This window comes from Nomascus leucogenys, chromosome 15 (assembly GCF_006542625.1).
Source record: "Nomascus leucogenys isolate Asia chromosome 15, Asia_NLE_v1, whole genome shotgun sequence".
Taxonomy (NCBI): Eukaryota; Metazoa; Chordata; class Mammalia; order Primates; family Hylobatidae; genus Nomascus; species Nomascus leucogenys.
This window is the reverse complement of record NC_044395.1, coordinates 80,921,826-80,943,539: the sequence shown is the minus strand read 5'-3', so window position 1 is coordinate 80,943,539 and position 21,714 is coordinate 80,921,826. Positions and strand designations below refer to the sequence as shown.

The window sequence follows — 21,714 nt, the reverse complement described above, 5'->3', positions numbered from 1 at the left end:
AAGAGAGCCACCAGCCCCAGGGCTAAGAACCTGGAATTTGACCCGGAAGGCATGGATTCAAATCCCAGACCTTTCAAACTTCCCTTTTATAACCTTAAGCACATCATTTATTCTCTTTGAGCCTCATTTTTTCCTCTTAAAAATGGAGTAAAAAACCAAATTTCTGTCCAAGTTCCAGGACTAATCCAAGGCTTAATTCAAAAGGCAGATAGGAGAATATTTTGGAAACTGTGAAGTACTACACATGTGTATGGTTCTACTTCTCATGCACTCACCATGCTGAGCACTTTCATTTCATCCTTGCGACAAACTCTTTGTGGCAGAACATCAATGAGGGCTCTGAGGCACAGAAAGGCTAACCAGCTGGCCTGGGGTCACAGTGCTAATGGGTGGTAGAGCCAGGACTTGCAGCCAGGTGTGTCCCTACACTGCACTACACTGATGACCTCCCAGGTGAGGGGTTGTCACCCCATGTCAGTCAGATTTCTGGAGGAGGAGATAAAGACAACTCATCTGGTCACCAGAACAGTCCCCCTCAGCTTCAAGGAAGCCAACAGGGGTGTCTTCTCACCTGGAGTCCTTCTCTGACGGCTTCCAGGAGATAGGGGATAATGGAATAGTTCCACAAGTCGGTGAACCACACTCTCGAGCCGTCCACATCGATGGGGCATGACAGGAAGAGCCGGGGGCCTGGAGACCACAGTGAAAATACATTAGCACTCAAATGGGCACGGGTGATGGGGCATCAGGTGAAGCCATGGTCCGAATACCCTTCACAGGAGGGACCCTAGACGTTCTGAGGGATGGCAGGGCCGAGGCCTGAATGCAGATATATAGCCCTGGATGGTGGGCACAGAGAAGGACATTCTGATTCCTGATTCCACCTGGGGGTCTCCCTCCTCCAGGAAAGGCTTTATGGGGAAGATGCTCACTGTGGCATTATTAATCTTGATTTTTAAAAATGGAAGCCCATGCGCAGTGGCTCATGCCTGTAATCCCAGCACTTTGGGAGGCCGAGGCGGGCGGATCACGAGGTCAGGAGATCGAGACCATCCTGGCTAACACGGTGAAACACCATCTCTACTAAAAATACAAAACAAAAATCACCCAGGTGTGGTGGTGGGCACCTGTAGTCCCAGCTACTTGGGAGGCTGAGGCAGGAGAATGGCGTGAACTCAGGAGGCGGAGCTTGCAGTGAGCCGAGATCGCGCCACTGCACTCCAGCCTGGGCGACAGAGTGAGACTCCGTCCCCCCTCAAAAAAAAAAAAAAAAAAAAAAAAATTGAAGCCCATGACTACAAGTCCAAAAGAACAGAAACGGTTAAGCAAATGAGGGTACATCTGCATTTGATTATTTTGTAGCCTTTAAAAATACTTTTTAAAACTGAATAATTGGCTGGGCATGGTGGCTCACACCTGTAATCCCAGCACTTTGGGAGGCCGAGGCCAGTGGAACACCTGAGGTCAGGAGTTCGAGATCAGCCTAGCCAACATGAAGAAACCCCTTTTCTACTAAAAAATACAAAAAAATTAGCTGAGTGTGGTGGTGGGCACCTGTAATCCTAGCTACTTAGGAGGCTGAGGCAGGAGAATCGCTTGAACCTGGGAGGCAGAGGTTGCAGTGAGCCAAGATCACACCATTGCACTCCTGGGCAACAAGAGCAAAACTGTCTCAAAACACAAAAACAAACAAAAAACAACAACAACTGAGTAGCAACAGAGAATGCTCGTGAGATAGTGCTAAATGAAAAAGGATTTTTTTTTTTTGGAGTCTCACTCTGTTCCCCAGGCTGGCGTGCAATGGTGTGATCTCGGCTCACTGCAGCCTCCGCCTCCTGGGTTCAAGTGATTCTCCTGCCTCAGCCTCCTGAGTAGCTAGGATTACAGGTGCATGCCACCACACCCAGCTAATTTTTTGTATTTTTAGTAGAGACGGGGTTTCACCATGTTGGCCAGGCTGGTTTCAAACTCTTAACTTGAGGTGATCCATCTGCCTTGGCCTCCCAAAGTGCTGAGATTACAGGCATGAGCCACCATGCCCGGCCAAAAGGAACATGTTATATGTATGATATGATTGCCACTTCATAAAGCATATACATATATATATATATATGAACAAGGACAGAAAAAATAATCTCAAATTAAAATTATGTCAAGATGGTGGGATGGTTAGTGATCTTTTTTCTCTGTTCTAAATGTCCAGCTTTCAGAAATGCTGATAAAATTTTATTTTTCAAGCAAAGCCAATCCCAGAGGGTAGCTTCAGCTTGGGGAAACCTTGAGATGGGAGCTCTTTAGTGAGCCAGCAGTTTCTACATTGGGCCAGGCTGGACACATCTCTCTTCTGAAGACCACTAGCAATTTGGGGTCTACCTGGTCTGTGACTGTCCCTCTGCCCCCCCTTTCTATCTTTAAGGACAGTCCTGCTTCTGCTGACTGTGCCTGCAAAGTGCTGTCCTCGCCAGGGCCCAGAGGATGGGCACCTGAGGATGCCAGCCCGCCCCCCCAACCCCAGTCTCCCACACACCGATGGTGACGTCCGAGGAACTGTGAGCCTCCAGGAAGCGGTTGAGGTGATGCCAGACCTTGGGAATCCAGTCAATGATTTTTACCAGCTCCATATTGCGCACCCGCCCGCTGATCTCTGTTTCCATGAGCTTCCTCCTCAGGAATCGGCCAAGGAAACCCTTCACAGGCTCCGTGTGGTTGGCACAAAGCACCCATCTGGAGGAAGTCAGAAACACTTTTCAAGATGATGATAGTGATCCAAATGATGGCTGACCTCAGGAACCAAAGCACGTTAGAAACAGAAGGTGTATATGCTAATGCAACAAATTGGATTAGCTATGCACCGAACACTGTTCTAAACATTGTAACTATGTATTAACTCACGGTTCCTCATACCAACCCTCTAACATAGATATTATCTCCACCTCCGTTTTACAGACAGAAATGCTGAGGAACAGACATGTAACTTTTCCAGGATCAAACAGCTAGTTAATTGAAGAGCTACGACGAGAACCAAGAAGCCTGGCTCCAGGGGCTAGGCTCTAACCACTGAGATAAACTGCCTCTTGTGCTTGGTGTCAGGCCTTGTGCTAGGCTATGGAACTATCACTGTCACTAAGACACAGTCCTGGTCCCCAGGAGCTCACAGTCTGATGGAGGAGGCAGACAGGCAAAGAAAGAAATGAAATATGATAAAGCCTAAGGGAAGCAGGGAAGGCTCCCCAGAGGAGGGGATGTCTGGGCTGAGACTGGACAGATAATGGGCAGCAACATAAGGAAAGGCAGGAGCAGGTGTTGGGGTCAGGAGCAGGGTGATGCTGCAGCCTTTGCAAAGGCATGGGAAATTGCATGGGTGTTTGGGGAAACTACCAGAGGTTTAGTGTAACTGAAGTTCAGACTTGACCTGCCAACCCACGGAGTCTGGATTTCATCCTGCAGGCCACAGGGAGCTGGAGCTACTGAAGGACTTTAAGCACGAGAGTTCTATGGTCAGATGTGCACTCTAGAATGCTCACTCTGGTCTGGCTGCCACAGTGCAGAGGATTGGCTACAGGGTGCAGGGGGAAAGCTGCAAGCAGACATACTGGCTAGGTGATGGCAATGGTGTGCTGGGTGATGATGGGGCAGGGATGGGGGGAAAGAGGGGGATGATGGACTTGAGGGATAGTTAGGGGAAAGCATGAACAAGACCGGGACAGCCTAAATGCAGAGGTGAGCCATGCTCTCAGTGTGCTGGAGGAGTCAACATTTCTCTGGTAATTACATTCAGACCCACTTTCAATAGATCTCCCTCAGAGATGCCTGCAGAATGGCCAGTGGAAATAAGCCAGGGGTCCCAGCCCAGGAGACAGCTTCACATCCACCTCTAAGGGCCCAGGCAGGAGAAGTGGAGTCAACTGAGATTCAATATGGCGCAAGGGGTGTTTGGCGATGTCAGGCAGCAATGCAACCTAGCACGACTGAGGTGAACAGTCCCTCGCACACCCTGGCCATGAGAGAGCACCAGAATGGTGCTGTGGCAGCGGGGCAGGGAAGAAAAGCTGGCAGGGAGTCACAGCAGCTGGGACTCGAGAGCCCACAGACCCAGCTAGGTGGGAACATTTTAGGTAAAAGCTGTCATTGCTCATGTTCACTTGGGACAGAGAAATGCCACTGGAAACGAGCAGGGCAGCGGGGTCACCTGCAGTCCCTTCCAGAGCTGCCCCCTTGACCCTGTGACAGCAGGACTCACAGGCAGAGACCTGAGTGCAAGTTCCACTCTGCCACTGACCAGTGTGTGACCTCACCCAAGTCACTTATGTCTCTGGGCCTCAGTTTCCCCATTTGTAAACTGAGAGTGGTAAATGTAATTACTTGAGGCTGAAGTTAAAATTAAATGGATTAAGCTGAGAAAAATGCTTAACAATACCTAGCATACAACACATACTCAACACAGGCGCCCTCTACCCACCCCTTCTTGCTTTCCTTCTTTGTGATTCCATAGTTTAACTGGACAAGGGAAGGGAAAACTGACCTGAAGTTATGGTGAAGCTGCAGGTTGGGAGTCGAAGAGGTAGCCTGGTTCATTGTGCCAATTATGTAAGGGCTGCGGATAAAATAAAGGAAAAGAAAGCTGTGAGTCCAAGCTAAGCTAGAGAACAAGGTGGTCACAGAGGCCCGTGGCCCTGTGCTTCCAGGCCGGTGGACAGCTAGCTGCCTCCCACTCCCAACCCTATGCGTGTGCACAGCTTCACTCCCACACCGGCCCCGGGCCACCTGTGCGCACAGTGCCCCATCAGGTGGCAGCAATCTCTCCTGGGGGCTATGAGGTCCAGAACCAGCCTTTACCATTTGTGGTACTTGCAGTTGAGCAGCCCATTGAAGATCTCGCCCAGAGAGCTCACGTGGTGTAGGTTGTCCAGGATGATGACGAGGGGCATGTCCACAGCATTGTTCTCACTGTTGCACTGGTCAGCAAGGTTGGACAGGTACTGGCGCAATTCCTATGGTGGCCAGGAAGGCCGAAGGAGAACAAGTTGGTGAATGCACTCAGTGAAGACACACTGCTCAGGGCCTTTGCCTCACCCAGTCTAGTGGAGGAGGAAAGGCCCTTCATGATTCTGTGCTGTAAACACATTCTGGGTGCCTGCCTATTACAGGGCATTGGCTTGGTGCTCAGGGGATGCAGAGTGGGCATGGGATGAGTTAGGACTGGGTCCTGACTTCCAGTATTCACCCGATGACTGAAAACCTCGAGCCTGGGGTAAAAGCACAGCACTGTGCTCTGTATGTATGTAGCCTGAGAGCTACATACACAGAAGCCCTCTACACATCAGAGCAACAGAGGAGCCAGACACACACTTAAGTCATGCTGAGCAGTGCTGTGGCAGACACAACACACAGCACTGGGGACACGAGTCTACATGCACCGGGCTTGGGGAAGTCCTGCTGAAAGGGCAGGCTTTGTATTTAACCTTGGAGAATGGGTGGGGCATTGGCTCAGCAGGGACTAGAACACAGCCCTGCATGCCTGGGGTAAGGGATGCATGTCAAAAATGGAAGAGGAAGAACAATGGTGCATCAGTGGAAAAGGCTGAAATGGCAAGGTAAGGAGCTGGCAGAGAACCTAGGATGGCTGCCTGCCATTACTGTCATAATGAAAGCTGGCATCACTTAGAGCCAGGCAGGGCTTTAAGGGCCTTACACACAGGAACTTCTGTAGTCCCACAATAACCTAGAAGGTGAGTACTATGATTACGTCCATTTCACAGAAGGAGAAGCTGAGGCATGCTATGATAAGGTGCCTGGCCTCAGAGTGCACAGAGGGTAAGCAGCGGGCATGGGTCAGACCTGGGTGCCTGCCCCAGTCTGTGTCTTTACCACACTGGTCTGTCTTAGATGCCAGCCTGCTTGCTCAGGGGGTAACATCTTCTCCATCTCCTACCAGCACCCACCCACCCTGGGCCTCCATTTGAAGTCAAAAGATGGCTTGTTAGCAGTAGAAAAAGCCCACCTTTTAAAGTGGCTAGTTCTCTTAGTCCCTCTTCACCGTGATCTCTGGGCCCCAGGCATGTGGCTTCCCATGCCTGCAGAGCCTTCACTTACTGGTCCCAGGAGAAGTTCCCTAACTCACACAAAGGCTCTCAACAGAAGGGCTCTGGGTACTTCTCTCTTGTCCTGCACCTACATCAAGTTACTTGGGGAACTTGTAGACGGTGCAGATACCCAGCCTCAAACAACCTAGTGAAACAGATCATCAAGAAGTGAGGTCTGGGAACCTGTATCTTCAAGCACACTAGGTGATCCTTAAGGCAAAGGAGTCATTTCCAATCCACCTTTGATTCTCTGGCCCCTTTGCGTAGGGCCAGCTAGAGTGAATTATCCATCAATGCTCACTAACACATGAATGAACAGGTCTGAGAAAGCACTTTCCGACTCTCGGCTCAGACCAGGCCAGGCTCCATTCAAACAGGTTTCCATTGCTCACTATGAAGCAGGATCCAACCTATTTGCTGGCCACATGGCTCTAGAGTCCAAGACTTTGACTTGAGCTTCAGTTCTACCACGTAGTACCATCTGAGTGGTCTTAGGTGCAGGACCAATCTGCTTCAAGCCTCTGTTTCCTTCTCTGTAAAATGGGGATGGTGACAACTACTCCCTTGAAGGTATTGCTGTGAGAAGGTGTTTGCTGGCGATGGGGCAAACAGTCCATAAATGTGGGCTTCTATTATTTTTATTATTGTTATTTTTGTTATTGGTGTTATTATCGCTGTTCCACAAAATATTTTATTTTGGAAAATCAGCAACACCCAGTACGCACGTGATAAATTCTCGGTAAATTGCAACAGATGTATCGTGGATAACATTAAAGAACTACCAGCACTGAGCATCATAAATGAGCTCGATCAACTTAACCATAGATGGAACTTCTTTTCTGCTAGCCCCCTCTGGACCTCTTTCACTTGGCTTTCTAACACCACCCAAGGAGAGTTGATAGGAAATGCTGCTTTCCCATCAGGATAGTGGTGATATCATCAGTTTTGAGAGGGCCAAAAAATACAGCAAACTCAGAATGACCTCCTCACCTTGCTGGACTTATGGTCCACGTTAAAGGTGGCGATAACCCCGTCTGTCAACTCCCGTCCCTCTCGAAGCACCATATACTCAGACAGCCGGTTGGCCAGGTAGGTTTTCCCAGTGCCGCTGGGGCCAGAGAGAATGATCCGACGGTGCTCTATCAGGAGGGAGACGTAGCGCTGCAGGATGGGCTTGGGAATCAAGGACTCAAACACCAGTGAGTCCAGGCTGTTTTCTGCGAGCCCTGCATTTGAGAGAGACAGGAAGCATCTGAAGCCCTGTAGAAAAGGCAGCTCTCTGTGCTTGCCTAACTGGGACTGCCAAGACCTGAGGTTATTCCTCTCCTCGGCAGTCCACTCACCTGAGACTCCTGCACACCCAGGAACACTGGAGGCTGAGAGCAAAGTGCTGCTGCTCTAGGAAGTCACCTTCCTGTTCATCAACGCCATGTGCTTCTGTCTCCTGTCTTGGCTAACTTCCCAGAATCACTCACCTTGAACATTTTGGCTCTCAGTCCCCATCTGTCCTCTGCAGAATTCATAAGGCTCTGGGCTCTATTTGCCTGTCTGGATTTACTATACTTACTACACACACACAAACACACACACACACACACACACATACACCCCTCTAGTATACTATACCTATGGCATCTGCCCAAACAAAACCTGAGTCCTATCTGTCACAACCCTGAGGTTGCCTCTTCACCCTGTTCCCTCCCACATACCAGGTACCACTGCTATCCACACTAAGATGTGCCATGAAGGCAACAGCACTTTTATCTTTTTTTTTTTTTTTTAGATGGAGTCTCACTCTGTCTCCCAGGCTGGAGTGCAGTGGCGCAATCTCGGCTCACTGCAAGCTCCGCCTCCCGAGTTCACGCCATTCTCCTGCCTCGGCCTCTCCGAGTAGCTGGGACTACAGGCGCCCGCCACCACGCCCGGCTAATTTTTTGTATTTTTAATAGAGACAGGGTTTCACCGTGGTCTCGATCTCCTGACCTCGTGATCCGCCCGCCTCGGCTTCCCAAAGTGCTGGGATTACAAGTGTGAGCCACCGTGCCCGGCCTCACTTTTATCTTTAAAAGGAGGAAAAATGCAAGGGATCATTTGATTCTGGAATGTGAATACCGGCAGACATAGTCTGAAATGTTGTTAGCTGGGACTCTTGGTCCTCAACAACATCAAGTGGAAACTTATCCTTCTCCTTTCCTATCTGGGACAATGTCATTAATCAGGGTTGTTGGCTTCACAAGAGGTATCTTTTGGATACTGTCTCTAAGAGAAGATCCATCCAAGGTTAGCTGTCCAGAACCTCAGGTCATTGTTTAAAAGCTACTCTCAAGAAACTAGCAAAATTAATAAAATGTATATACTGTTTTATAATAGCATATTCCTTCTACATACTCAGTCACTGCTAGCAGATCCCCCCAATGCATCTATGTTTGTTTCCAGTCTTCTCCCAATCAAGTAACCCCTAAATACAATGACTCTTCCAGAATGAACATGACAAAGGCCCCCAGATGCCTTATCTGCTAGGGACAAGCCTAAGATTTTCCTGCTACTGAGCTTGATGTAGCGTACACTTGCTCAAACCTCAATGCAAATTATGGAGTGTAAGGTCTCTAAATTTAATAATAATAATAAACACAGGAAAAAACCACTAGAACACCCTCTCTGTGTGTGTGTATATATATATATATATATAGTGCTCTGTTTCAGTCTTCTGCCATAAACCCCACAGGAAGTGACTATTTAGCACAAGAGCTCACTTCAGGAAATGCAAAGTCAAACCCCCTTCCCCTGGTACCACTGAAGTAAATCACTGCAGCTCAGGCAACTCTTTCAGCTCAAATCCTTGAGTGGTTTTTAGTGCCTTGCAGGCATAAGTTTTAAGTACTCTAGGAAAGAGAAGAGTCAGGTATCACTGAAATATAAACCCGAGCTGATCCCTTGAGGTGCTAAAACTTGATGTGCTGACAGCAGCGACAGATCAGGGTCTGCAGAGGGGTGGCACGCTCCACTAGAGGCAGGTAATCTTGTTACTTTCTAGACAGGCTTGGCCTGGTCTCAGCAATAGGCCATTCCTTTTACTCCTCAGTCCTTTGTAACGCTCATGTGTAAAACCAGCAAGTGAACAATGCATGCTTGGCAGGAGGGATGAAATGCAATTTGAACTCAGGACGTAAAAGGCTCTCCTTAAAGTGTTCTTGTCGAGGATGATTGTTCCAGTGTGTCTGGTACTCCTTCCTGCTTCCCCTCATGGTAGAACTCTTCTTTCCCATGGGGAGCTCATTCCTGGCAGTTCAAGTGGAACCAATCCAGCTCCTACACCGATTCTCTTCCACTGATCCAGCTCTTCCACCAACCCAAAGGGATGGGCTGGTGACCAGGCTTGGACAAATCCTCTCCCTGGTCATAACGACCAATTCAGTGATGGGCATTAGACTTACAGTGGGCCAGAGTCATCCCTAGGAATTCTCTGTTACATTTTCCCAAAAATCCCTCTTTCCTTCAGGTTCCTAAGCTAGAAGAAGGAATTGGGCTACCAGGGGGTCATTTCATCAACCATGTGCAAAGAGCTCAATACATAAGCACAGCCGATGGGCAAAGCTGAGGCAGGCCTGGTCCTGATACACAGTCTGAGCATCTGGCTCCAGCTGTGCTTGAGGTGTACCCCTGGACTGCCCAGGGCCATGAGCCCATACATTTCTTTTTTTGCTGTAGCTACTTTTGAGTCTGTTTCTGTCACTTATAGTCCAAAGACACAATTGTGGAATTTCACTTGCCAGCAGGAGAAGGCTGTGTGAGGCTCAAGCAATATGTACCACTTGCCACCTGCAGAGCAAGATCTTAATTCCTGCTGATGGAAAATGGTGGGGTGCTTGTGGAAACTCTACCAACCAGGAAATACACCTTGCATCAAACAACTGCAAAACTGCAGTCAAGAGCAGTGCCTTTCAGGGAAGAAAGAAATGAGACAACACAAAGAATGAGCCTAGTACAGTACTTATGAAAAGTCTATATTCAGGTGGTCCATAACATATAGGAAATGATGGGGTTTTACAATCAAATAAATTTGGGACAGATTGGATTAAGCAGCCTTTTTAACAGCAGGAGTTAGGACACTGAATGACAGAGGCTTTCATGTACGAGTGCACTCCTGTCCCCTAAACACAAATGGGGATAACGATGTAGTTTCCCAGAATTGCGTGGCAGTGAAGCTTTTTTTTCCCTCAGTGAACTTTGTGGGCCTAGAGTTCTAAGGAATGCACTGGCCTGGGGCTTAATATCGCTGGGTAATGAGAAACCGGAAGCTCTAGCAGCATCATGCATGGGCACAAGCTTCAGCAGTTTCATCGGGATGCTCAGAGTGACTCCTGCAGCCTATCACAAGTCGTGGTTTTCCCATCTGTAGAACGGGACTGCGTCCAAAGCTTGCTGGCAAGAGTAATTCATCAGTATTGGTAAAGCCCTATGTCAACAGGGTTATTAAGATTCCATCATCTCAGAGTCATAAGGCTAATGGGATCTTTTGTTAAATAATTGGAGCAATAAACTAAAATGATTTTGTTTCCTAAGGTGGTTGAAAAAGCAAAAGACGGTTCAACTTGCGTAGAGTAACTGTGGTGGAAGGGAGAAAAGCAGCCCACAAACATATGCACGAACAAAACTGGGGCCACAAGTGCCTACGCCAAGTCACAAAATGAACACTGCAATTCCTGAAAGCTCCGACCTCTGCAACCAGCTCAATTACCTTTCACAGTCACTGAGATGGTCGTGTTCTCTCCAACCAGATAGCCACAAGGAAGCAGCTCCGGTGTTTCGGAAGTGTTGCTGCGCTTGATTTCTCCAATGCTGTAGCCAAGAACACTGTCTGAATTCAGTCCTAGCTGACTCACTGGGTCGACATGAATGATGTATTCCTGGAAAAAATAAAAAATAAAGACCCCATCAAAGATGTGGCTAAAATCTGCCCATGACTCATGTTTTCATTGGGTGATTTATGATCATCTTCTCTTCTTTCTCAGATGTCTGAGTTGAAATTGAGCTGCGGGATGAGGGGGAGAAGAACTGACTTTCTAAGGGGATAATGCCCGAATACCACAGGCCTCTTAAAATACAGATTTATTTGGTTAGCAGTGGAGGAAAAAAAACAAACCCCTAACAAGGTTGTGAACGTTTAGTCTGGATGAACCAAGCACGGAAAAGCTAGGCTGCTTTTTCTAAGTTCGACTGAAGTCTTGAAGACATCAGGGCCTGTGAATGGTGCTGGAAAATTCACGAAAAAGTAATTTTGACAGGAAATCTCTCTTCCATCCCCTTCTTTTGGCTCAAAGATCATACAAAGAGATTAAGATGCAGGCTGCTAGAAAAAATCAGCTCTAGATTTTGAGAAGGAAAATGTGTGTTTAATTTGGAAAGTGTTCCCTCTTAGTTGAGTGAACAAAACGTTTTAGGTTAGTAAATGTAGAACTAAGGTCCATGTACTAGGAGGTGACTGCACGATGACTTAGGTGGAATCCCAGTAACAGGCCTTGCACGGTCTCATTTCCTCACTTACTATGACGCCAATGTGCCTCTTTTCAGCCCAAACTGTTCTTCTAATCCAAGGATGTCCCAACTGCCCATCACCATAGATAAGTTTTTGGCCTAGGTAGGAGAATCGGTCCATCCTAAGCCATTCATATGTCTTCTCTGATCTCATTTCTATAGGCTGGCCTACCAGGATGGGGAAAAATCTCCAGTCAAAAAACAGAATTTTCTCTGTATGAGGTTACCTGGATCTAGCTGTTAGAAAGAAACTATAGTGTCCTATTAGGTTGTTGCAAAAGTAATTATGTTGGTGCAATTACTTTTGCACCAACATAATAGTTAAGTTAGGTTTTGAAGTCAGACCAACTAAACTAGACCAACGTGGTCTAATTCTAGATCCACGACCTTGAACAAGTTCCCAAACTGACCCTCACTTTCTTCACCTTTAAATGGGATAATATAAGGGGCCTGGCATAGTGTCTGGCACAAAAAACGTGGGCTATTATTACTACTCAGGGAATATGATTAATGAGCACTTATAGTTGTTGACTTAACTTCCGGACAATAGAAAAAATGTACCAAAAGCTTCCTTCAAATCACTGTGTGTTTCAAGGTTCACCTTGGTACTCATTAGTTATTTATCCCGTGGCAAACACCCAATCTGATGATGTGATTAAAAAGAATAGAGAAATAAGTATGGCAACATCCTTGAGCCTGGCCATCGATCAGACATTAACATCACTCGTAAAACAAATCAAAGACTCTGAAGTGTTGGCACAGGATACCGGGCAAATCAGATCAAATCCCCCAAAATGAAGGCTAGAAATCCGATGTCTAAGCCCTGGCCACAGATTACATACTCCAAAGCATATGTCCTAAGACACAATTCTAAGGTGAAAAGAGAGTTGGACATTAGCAGTTCACTGTGAGAGGATCAAAGAGTTGCTCAAATCACACTCACTAGCTGGCCCACCACTGCAAAGGGCAGATGGAAAGAATTTGGCCGATGACCAGTCTGTACTTACCACTGTCCTTCCATTCTCTTGAGAGCCAGGGAAAAAGTTCCAGCAACATAAACATGTAGGGAAGGGGACAGGTCTGAGAAATGGCCAAGCTCAGGACATCAACCTCTCTTTGCCTCCCCAGGCCCGGATGCCCATGTTAGGTAGTTTGCTGTAGCCGCTGTCTTGAAACACTTACTTTGAACAGCCGTCTAACCACCCCATCAAGCACATCCCACTTCGTCTTGCCACTAACTCCAATGCAGCCAATAAGAAAGAGGTGTGGTCTGGAATCCTAAGGGTAAGGAAATGTACACAGGTGAAAAACAGGTGGATCTTTTCTGACTCAGTTCAGCAGAGGACTCATGTTGCCTTAGAACTCCGCCAATGGTTTGAGAGGGGAATAAAAGTCCTATTTGTATTAATACCAGGTATAACTTAGGTGGAAGTAATAGTCTTAATACCTTTCCCTGCTTACTGCTAAAACAGCGGTCCAAGAGTCACGAAGAGAGGATTTCCTCTCTGGAATATGGAAACTTTTGCTAAGTAAATTTGTCAGACAGGGCATAAATCACATATTCCTTGTATGGAACTCTCTGCACATCTGTCTAGCCTCTCTCTCTTTTCAAACCTTGCTTACAAACTCACCTCTTCCGGGAAGCCTTCAGTGATTAACCCCACCAGGCTCAGAGCTTAAATTGCTTTGGCAATTCTGTATATAACTTACATAATGATATATTCTGTGCTGATTTATATTTAGTTTTAGGTATTTCTGTCATATTTTTGCATATCAAGTTTACCTCCTTACTAGATCTTAAACATTGTCAGGACAAAATGTGTTTCTATTTTTTCTTCTTTCTTGTTTTTAAATAACATTTATTGTTTTTATTCTTGTTAAAACTTAAAACGTGCGACTAAGAAAACTAGTAAAACTCTGGGAAGAATACTCTCAAAACAATCCTTTTCTAACTCTTTTGCATCTCTGTTCACAGGGCTTTGCATAGTGGCAGCTAACCAGATCACATTGATAAAAGAAAAGCCGATAGTAGAACATGCCATAATATTGGGTTTTTACATGCTCATAAGGATGTAGAGTCAGGAGCGTGGTTGGGCAGAGGTGGGGGAGGTGTCATATGGCAGCTAAGCAAAATCAGCAGAGAAAAGAGCACCAGTCTTGCAGTGACATGATCTGACCCCACCACTTGCCCTTGGCTTCAAATAAGTAATGTTTGGGGTCTTGGGTTTCTCGATTGTATAATGAGGATAATAATCCCTGGTCAACCAACCTCACCTGGATGCTGTAGTGATGCAGAATAATATAACTTTTGAAGGTGACTTGTAAACTTTTGTAAAAGGTATGCTCTATCTGTTCATATTGACAATCACTAGAATACATAGTCCACAAGGTATAACCTGCATTTACTGTAAGAATGAGTTTCCCAGCCGGGTGTGGTGGTTCATGCCTATAATCCCAACACTTTGGGAGGCCGAGGCAGGTGGATCACAAGGTCAGGAGTTCGAGACCAGCCTGGCTAATATGGTGAAACCCCATCTCTACTAAAAATACAAAAATCAGCCAGGCGTGGTGGCAGGTACCTATAGTCCCAGCTACTTGGAAGGCTGAGGCAGAAGAATCGCCTGAACCTGGGAGGCAGAGGTTGCGGTGAGCCGAGATCGCACCACTGCACTCCAGCCTGGGCAACAGAGTGAGACTCTGTCTCCAAAAAAAAAAAAAAAAAAAAAAAAAAGAAAGAAAGAAAAAGAAAATAAAAAAGAATGAGTTTCCCCTAATAGTCCATCACTTTACTAGCTATGTTTTGAAAATGGAGCTATCTATTGTATATTTCATGGCTAGATGATGCTAATGGAAGTGCCAAAATGCTGAGCTTACCCACTATAGTGAGGCTAGCAAGCCAGCCACAAAGCTGAATCCCCTAAGAAAGGTCTGGCTGCAGACCCTTTGTTCTGTGGGTTCCCTAGCTGTCTGAAACTACAATAGCATGTTGGCTAGAAATACTAAGAAATAACAAACAAAAAACTCAAGGGAACTTGAAATGGTGACTCATGAGGCCTTTTCACATTTATTCGAGAAATAGTCATTCAAAGCATCACTGGGTTTTAATCACTGGCTAAAATTCAACTTTCAATATCAACTCTAGCCCCCATCCCAAAATAGTGTCTGGCAGTGGTATAGACTCTGGAAGTTCCTAGACTTTGGAAGTGAACAGAAACCGTACTAGGAAAACTCAGATTCCCCAGCCTTGGGGAGTCAGGACACCCCACTAGCTCTATCTTCAGCCACCTGCATGCTCCCAGGGCTTGGCATCTCCATCCCTTGATGTCTACCAAGATGTCTACTCTTGGTGACTGCTGATCGATAAAACTGGTGCTCTTGGTCTGCTGCATGTGGTCAGCTAATTTCTGCACCTTACATGCTGAATGTGCATAGCTGCCTCTGAAGTGCTTTGGGAGTATATTACATTCAGAAAGGCCCTTTCCAACGGATGTTAGTGTTTAGTTAATTACATGAAAGTGAAACGTGGGACCATTTTTAATATTCTTTATTAGACTTTCAAGCACACGAGAAAGGGAAATGCCGTTCGCACAATTTACTTGTGTCAGAATGCTGCAAGGGATTATGGTTAGTTAAGAGAAGCATTAGTAGTATTTCCAAATCACCTCAGAGGTTTTACAATTAGATCACTAAGCTAGGTAGTTCTACCTGCGGGAGGGACAGGCAGAGCAGGGAAAGGGATCCAACTAACCTCCTTCCACTTCATTTCCTCCTGAAAGCTGACAACTATCTTAACATGCCTGCCTCCTTCCTTCCGAGCCGAGCATTCACCAGTGTCATCCAGCAACATGTCTGCGAATGGAAAACATCAACAGCCTTAGGCACATGGGAACAGCAAAGCCAGCTTCCTGACACCCCCGCTGCTGGTTGGCACAGCAGCGGGACAAACAGGTGTCAGGGTGCAGGGGGTTGGGGGGTAGGGGAAGAGGAGAGGGAAAAATGGAGAATGCAATCACAGAAACCAATGGTGGACCAACCAAAGAACCAGCAGGCTGACAATGCACCTTGCCGGATGGAAGTGCGAGGGAGAGACTCAACCAAAACAACAGCAACAGCAGCATCATGGATAAAAAATAAAAGCATCAGCCTTAATACGCTTACAAAGAAAACCTAGATTGTGTTCACTGATGGTTGCGCCAGCCTGGAATCCATCCTGAAGGCAGGAAGATCACAGACCAAGCCACTGCCCCAACTGGGACCTGCTACTATGGGGTTTGTGTACAGCATTCAGCTTGCAGGTCAGCCTCTTAAAATGGATCAAACAGAACTCAGCATGGTGGGTGAGGGGATCCAAGCTTAGGGCTTGGAGAATTTGGGGTGCTGGAGCAAAGCATGAGAGCAGTCTAACGGCTGGGCTCATGTTGGTAGCAGACTCACACCCAGACACATACACACCCCAAGTGCACACACGCCTGTTGCCTCTCCATTTGATCTGTTGATCTGCTTATTTTGGGGCTCTCGCTTAGAGATCAGGGTGCCAGCTGTAGGTCCATTCCTGCCCCCAAACCCTGTAGGCCACTCACCCAGGCTGGTTGACTCAGTGAGGTTCAAGCTGTGCTGGGAGAGGCCCATGGACTGCCTCGGGGAGGCAGAGATGGACACTTGGGAAGGAGCCCGGCTGCAGCCACTGCCTTGAGACTCTGACTTCAGCCGATCATTCTCGGCTTTCAGCTTCTCTATTTCACTCTGCAAAGAGTAATGGAGAAGCTCCGTTAGTAGGCAGAAGTAATGTGAACAAGATTTTTTTGAAGGAAGGATCTGAAAGTTCCCTGCAGAAGCCAGGCTGGTCTCCCACCCAAGGCGAACAACACCCTCAGATTCAGTAGTGTTTGCTGCCCCTGCTGTAGACACAAGACATGCTGCCATGGGAGGTCCATCTATTCAGAGAACAGGCCTTTCAAAGTACCTCTGAAATGCAACCCTGCTGCTTGAGGGTTAAGTGAAAAAGAGTCTTATGATCTAAGAGGTTTGTGCAACTCTGGCTTTTACAGGCTTCTTTCCTGCAGGACTTCTCAGAATCTTTAATGAGCTCCTCTACGCCATGAATCGAACAGAGGCACACGGTGTGCAGCATTTTCCAAACATATTTGATCGAGATGTTCTCTTTTCATAGAGCTTCTCTTGGAAAGAGTGTTTCAGGGAACGTCCTTTGGGAAACACTAACTCCATTAAGGTCCCAGCAGACTCCAGAGGTATCTTTCATTCTATGAATATTCGTGAAGAACCTACAATGTGCAAGGCATTGGTGCTATGTCCAGAGAAAGGTATGCAAAAAGCCCAGAAGACCCAAATGTCTTCACTCCATGGCAGAAGGTGGGAGGGGCTGTAAGAACAAATCTACAAGAATACTCAGATTAAGGTACTAACTCTCCAGCTGCAAGACCTGGAAAGGCATCAGGCCAAGCATTAAGGGAAGGGTCTAACTTGGATGTGCAGAGGAATATTTCCAGTGGAAGGAACAATATGAAAGAGGAATTCCCAGGGATGCAAAGGGGGCAGTCAGTGACTCCATCTGGCTGGCGAGTAGATTCTGGGAAGAGGAGCTGGGGAGGGTGGTGTGGATTGACAGTGGAAAGGACCCTGCAGAAGGCCTTGAAGGCCAGGTGAAGGAGACTGTACCACATGCCACAGGCACCAGGGGAGTCACTAAAAGTATTATGTAAAGGAAGAGCATGGGTACTCTTATTCTTCCAAAAGACTGGTCTTCGAGCAATGTGTGGGAGGGACTGAAAAGAGATAGAGGCTGGGAAAGCGAGGGCTGCCACCACGTTCCGATGTAGCCCTCAGGGCTTAGTGGAGAACAGCCTCTGGGAGCTCCTTCATAGACAGCCTTGAGCTCAGCCCATGCGCCTGGGCTCTCACCTGCATCCTGTTCATGGCCTCCCGGAGCTGGTCCAGCTGGTGGGCAGAACTGAGAGCTTCTAAGCGGATATCCGTCAACTTCATCTCCTTGTCTCTTAACTCATTTCGGAGCTGCATGACGGTCTCAGCTTCACTATCCATGCATTCTGAAATCCTAGGGAAAGAGGAATGTTACTGATGAAAGCAGCTCCTTTTAGTCCCCTGCTGAACACTGGTCCACATCAATCATCAGGTTTGTTTAGCAGTAACTGTGAATAACCAGCTGCCTGGTGCTTCCTGGAGGTGACAATACCAAAAGCACCTGAAAACAGACTTTATTCCTTCTCTGTATTCTTTTTTTCTTCTTTAAATTGGTTTATTTAGGCCACCAATGTTTAAAATCATTAATATAATTAGATTATTATTTACCGTATTGTTACTTTTCTATTTGTTGTCCTTTTTCTTTGTTCCTATTTTTGTCTTTCACTCTTTTCCTGTGTTCCTATTTTTGTCTTTCACTCTTTTCCTGCTTTTTGTGGTTTCACTTTTTAAATTTTATTTTTATTTTTTTTTTAGAGACAAGATTTCATTCTCTACATTCTTTCTTTGCTGAGCTCTGGCAATCAGAATGGCTTTGGTGTGCCTTTCAGCAAAATTCCAGTAATACAGGGATAAGCAGGAGCTAGCAAAAGAGAGTAGTAACCTTCCAGTTTGATAACCCCCTCCCACACCATGTGTACACAGCTGGGCTTCCGTGACACCACATGCCCTTGAGTTCCAAACCGACTCAGAGAAGCAGGGTCAGCTTTCTGTTTTAAAGATTAGAAACTCCTTTGTTAAACAACTGAGGGGTGATTTTTATTTGCCAAAATGGGGATGAAACCTAAAGATATGCGTGGAAGGTGTTAATCTGTTCCTGATCACATTCTGAAAACTCACTCCCCTAAAAGTGGCTACACAGATCAACCTTCTTTAGTTCTCTCAGCCCCCACACTGCTTAACACACTCAGGGCAAGAAGGGAAACCTCTTCAGGGAGTTAGAGAACAGACGGGACGGTGTGACATGCAAGCCAAAGTTGTATCTGAAAACTCTGCAACAGCCTGGCTAATTATCTTCTTTTCTCTGCTGCACACCAGGTCAAGGTCACCATGGGACCCTGTTGAGTTCCTCTTTCTGAAGAGGTGGTTCTTCTAGGTTAGGGTTCTTAATTACTTAGGTTTGCTCTTCAAACACCTGGCAAATCAGCACAAAGTAGAAGATCATAAAAGTCGTGATGAACTGCAATGTTAAGAAAGATAGTTCTCTTAAAAAAAATAGTTCTGTGAGTTTCAGCGATCTTAGCATCTGGGTTACTGGGTGCTCCAGAATAGAAAGCTTTGACATTTCTTGGACTGAAGACAGAAAAACAACCCCGAACACCCCCATTCTCAAGTTCATAAAGTTACAAAGCTGAAGCCGATTATGTCTAAAGGAGATGATGAGCATGTGGTCTCTGCAGAAATAAATGATCACACGAGTCTCCTCTCCAAGACCCAAGCTCTGGGTTTGGGGCCAAACAAAACCTGACCTGTAAAACTGGGTGAGGGTGTGGAAATTTTAATTCCCAAAGGAAAATGATTTATAAAATTGTTAAAAGAGATGAAATTGTATTTCAGGGGCAGAAAGAACTGGAAGAAAAATTTAACACTTGAATAGCCAAATGTTTCTGTTGCTCTTTTCTTGACCTGAACCTCAACTTTTTTGATTTGAGAGACACAGTAAAACCACCTTATATTTTTAAAAGTTACCAGTTACCAAGAAAGATTCTTAGCTTCAAAATCTTATTGAAAAACCCAAAGAACTCCTGAAAATGATCTAATTATTTCCATCTCACACTTTTGAGAGACTGAAGCCAATAGATTCAGGACTAAAAGGGCGAGAGAGAAATGTCTTTAGAATTTGCAGCATCCCTTCTTTCTCAGCTCTCTGTGCTTTGAATAGCCTGTGGTTTGTGAGGTTTACTGACAGAACCACGCTTTTTTTTTTTCTTTGGTTTGGGAGGTTTGCAGGAGGAGCTTGCAAAAACTGGGTCTATCTTGAGAAGACTATGGTTTCTTGGTTTAAATGGAGTGTAAAGTCTGAACAAAATTCCACTGTGATACTCCCTTCTTAGCCAAATCATGTCCTACACAGATCTTGAAGGCTCAGATTCACTGCAGAGAACAGTCTGTTCTGGCTGACACAATGTGAGGCTGGTCTGTCCAGCACTCCACGATAAGGCACCTTGCTCAAGTCATCTTCACCTGATCTTCACCCTTTTCCCATAAAGCTCTCAGCAAGAGAGAAAATACCTTCTTGGCACTCACGTTGTGGAATGTATCACATGGGTTACTTTGTAGAGCTTGGCCCAAACCCTTGACTTTACAAATGGTACCAAACTGAAATGAAGAAAGTCTGTGTTGGGAGGACTTTGTCCTCCCTATGCTCCTCCAGAATCAGCCAGCTCTCAGAAACACACAATGATGAGGCCTCATGAGACAGATGCCCTATAACGTAGACACGATGTTGAAAACACATTCTTGGCCCGGCGTGGCGGCTCACGCCTGTAATCCCAGCTGAGGCAGGTGGATCACTTGAGGTCAGGAGTTCAAGACAAGCCTGGCCAACATGGCGAAACCCCGTCTCTACTAAAAATACACAAATTAGCTGGGTGGTGTAGCTGTGGTGGCGGGCACTTGTAATCCCAGCTACTCAGGAGGCTGAGGCAGGAGAATCACTTGAACCTGAGAGGTCGAGGTTGCAGTGAGCCAAGATCGCGCCACTGCACTCCAGCCTGGGAGGCAAGAGCGAAACTCTGTCTCAAAAAAGAAAAAAGAAAACACTTCTTTTGCAGCAGCCTTAACTAAGCTTTAGTCCCTAATCCTAATGTCCAAGACAGAGCCTTCTCCCCTAGTTCCTTCCCTGACTAGTTATGCTATATTGCTGATAATTTCATTTCACTTAACATATTACCTCTGCTTGGCTGCTGGCTCCTCAGGGACCAGGGTTATTCTCTGCATCATTTCTGGCATCTGATCACATTGACATAATGGGTACCTAACAAATGCTTATGGAATACCTAAACAAATGGGCTAGGCATTTGAAGTATATTATTCCATTTCCTTTGTACAATACTCACTCCATGAAGAGGTACTGTAATTATCTCAAGTTTTAAAATGGGGAGGCAGAGACATGGAGACAAACAGGCCCAAGACTGCACTATTTAAAAATGATAGAGGCAGATTCAAACCTGGCAGGTCTGCTCAGCTCTAGAGCCTGTGTTCCTGAACTATACCCATTAGGCGCTCAATACATGCTTGTCCACTTCATAAACTGCTCACTGAAGACACCTTATGTGTGTTTTTTCCTACTCAGTCCCTTAACTGTGATTCAAGCCTTTTTCCACTGTCTTGTCCACAGTCAGGGCTGGTGGCATACCTAATTTTAAAATGCCTCGAGTGTGGGAAAACGTTGCCTTACCACAACTACCATTCCTTTCGCCCACGGATTGGGGAATTTCCTAAGCCCGACTCCTCTGCCTATGGTTTTGTCTTTGAACTCCCTCTCACATCTAGATTTGCACATTCTTACAAACCCTTCGAGGTTGGAAACAAGCATTTGCTCTCAGCCTACCCTTTGGAAAACGAGACCAAAAACAAACATCTCCAGTGTGCATGGATGCTGTGGAATGTAAGAAAAGGGCTGGGGAGCCAGGAGTCAACCCCGCCCGATTCCTCTGGGGAAAGTGGCTTGGAGGATAGTTCTGCCATGGTCCCGCACAGCTGAGTGCATCACCACCTCTCTCTGCTCATCTTACTTGACCGCCCAGCAGCATCTGGCCGCGTTCCTACTCCCTCCAGCAACAGTTTCTCCTCTCTGCTGCTGGGTTTCCTCCCACCTTGCTGGCTGGCAGCTGTAACTCCCTCTTTCTGAACTTCAAATATCAGAGTGCACTAGAGCTCAGTCCTCTTGCCCTCTGATCATCTTCGTCTTCATTCAACCCCTTGGAGAACTCTTCCAGTTTACCCAGCTTTCGATACCACCAATGAGTCTGTGTCTCCCAAATCTATACCTCTAGGAAGTCCAGGCTGGTTGACCTGGATATGGATGTCTGCTGGCATCTCAAATTTAATGTAACCAAAGTAGTGCTCCAACTCCTCACTCTGCCCCCCTCTGTGT

General features: G+C 46.5%; 1 protein-coding gene across 7 annotated transcripts in view; it reads right to left on the bottom strand.

Annotated features, from left to right (window-relative positions):
- NAV2 (neuron navigator 2) overlaps positions 1-21,714 on the bottom strand; it is a 773,799-nt gene that overhangs the window by 12,786 nt on the left and 739,299 nt on the right. For all 7 annotated transcript variants that reach the window (XM_030829723.1, XM_030829719.1, XM_030829721.1 and 4 more), the window contains 10 exons: positions 17,538-17,691; positions 16,199-16,361; positions 15,367-15,467; positions 12,801-12,896; positions 10,822-10,990; positions 7,074-7,309; positions 4,837-4,991; positions 4,523-4,594; positions 2,528-2,724; positions 572-690 (listed from right to left, as the gene is read on the bottom strand). In XM_030829723.1, coding sequence (XP_030685583.1) covers positions 572-690; positions 2,528-2,724; positions 4,523-4,594; positions 4,837-4,991; positions 7,074-7,309; positions 10,822-10,990; positions 12,801-12,896; positions 15,367-15,467; positions 16,199-16,361; positions 17,538-17,691 — 1,462 coding nt within the window. The remainder of the gene's footprint in view (positions 1-571; positions 691-2,527; positions 2,725-4,522; positions 4,595-4,836; positions 4,992-7,073; positions 7,310-10,821; positions 10,991-12,800; positions 12,897-15,366; positions 15,468-16,198; positions 16,362-17,537; positions 17,692-21,714) is intronic.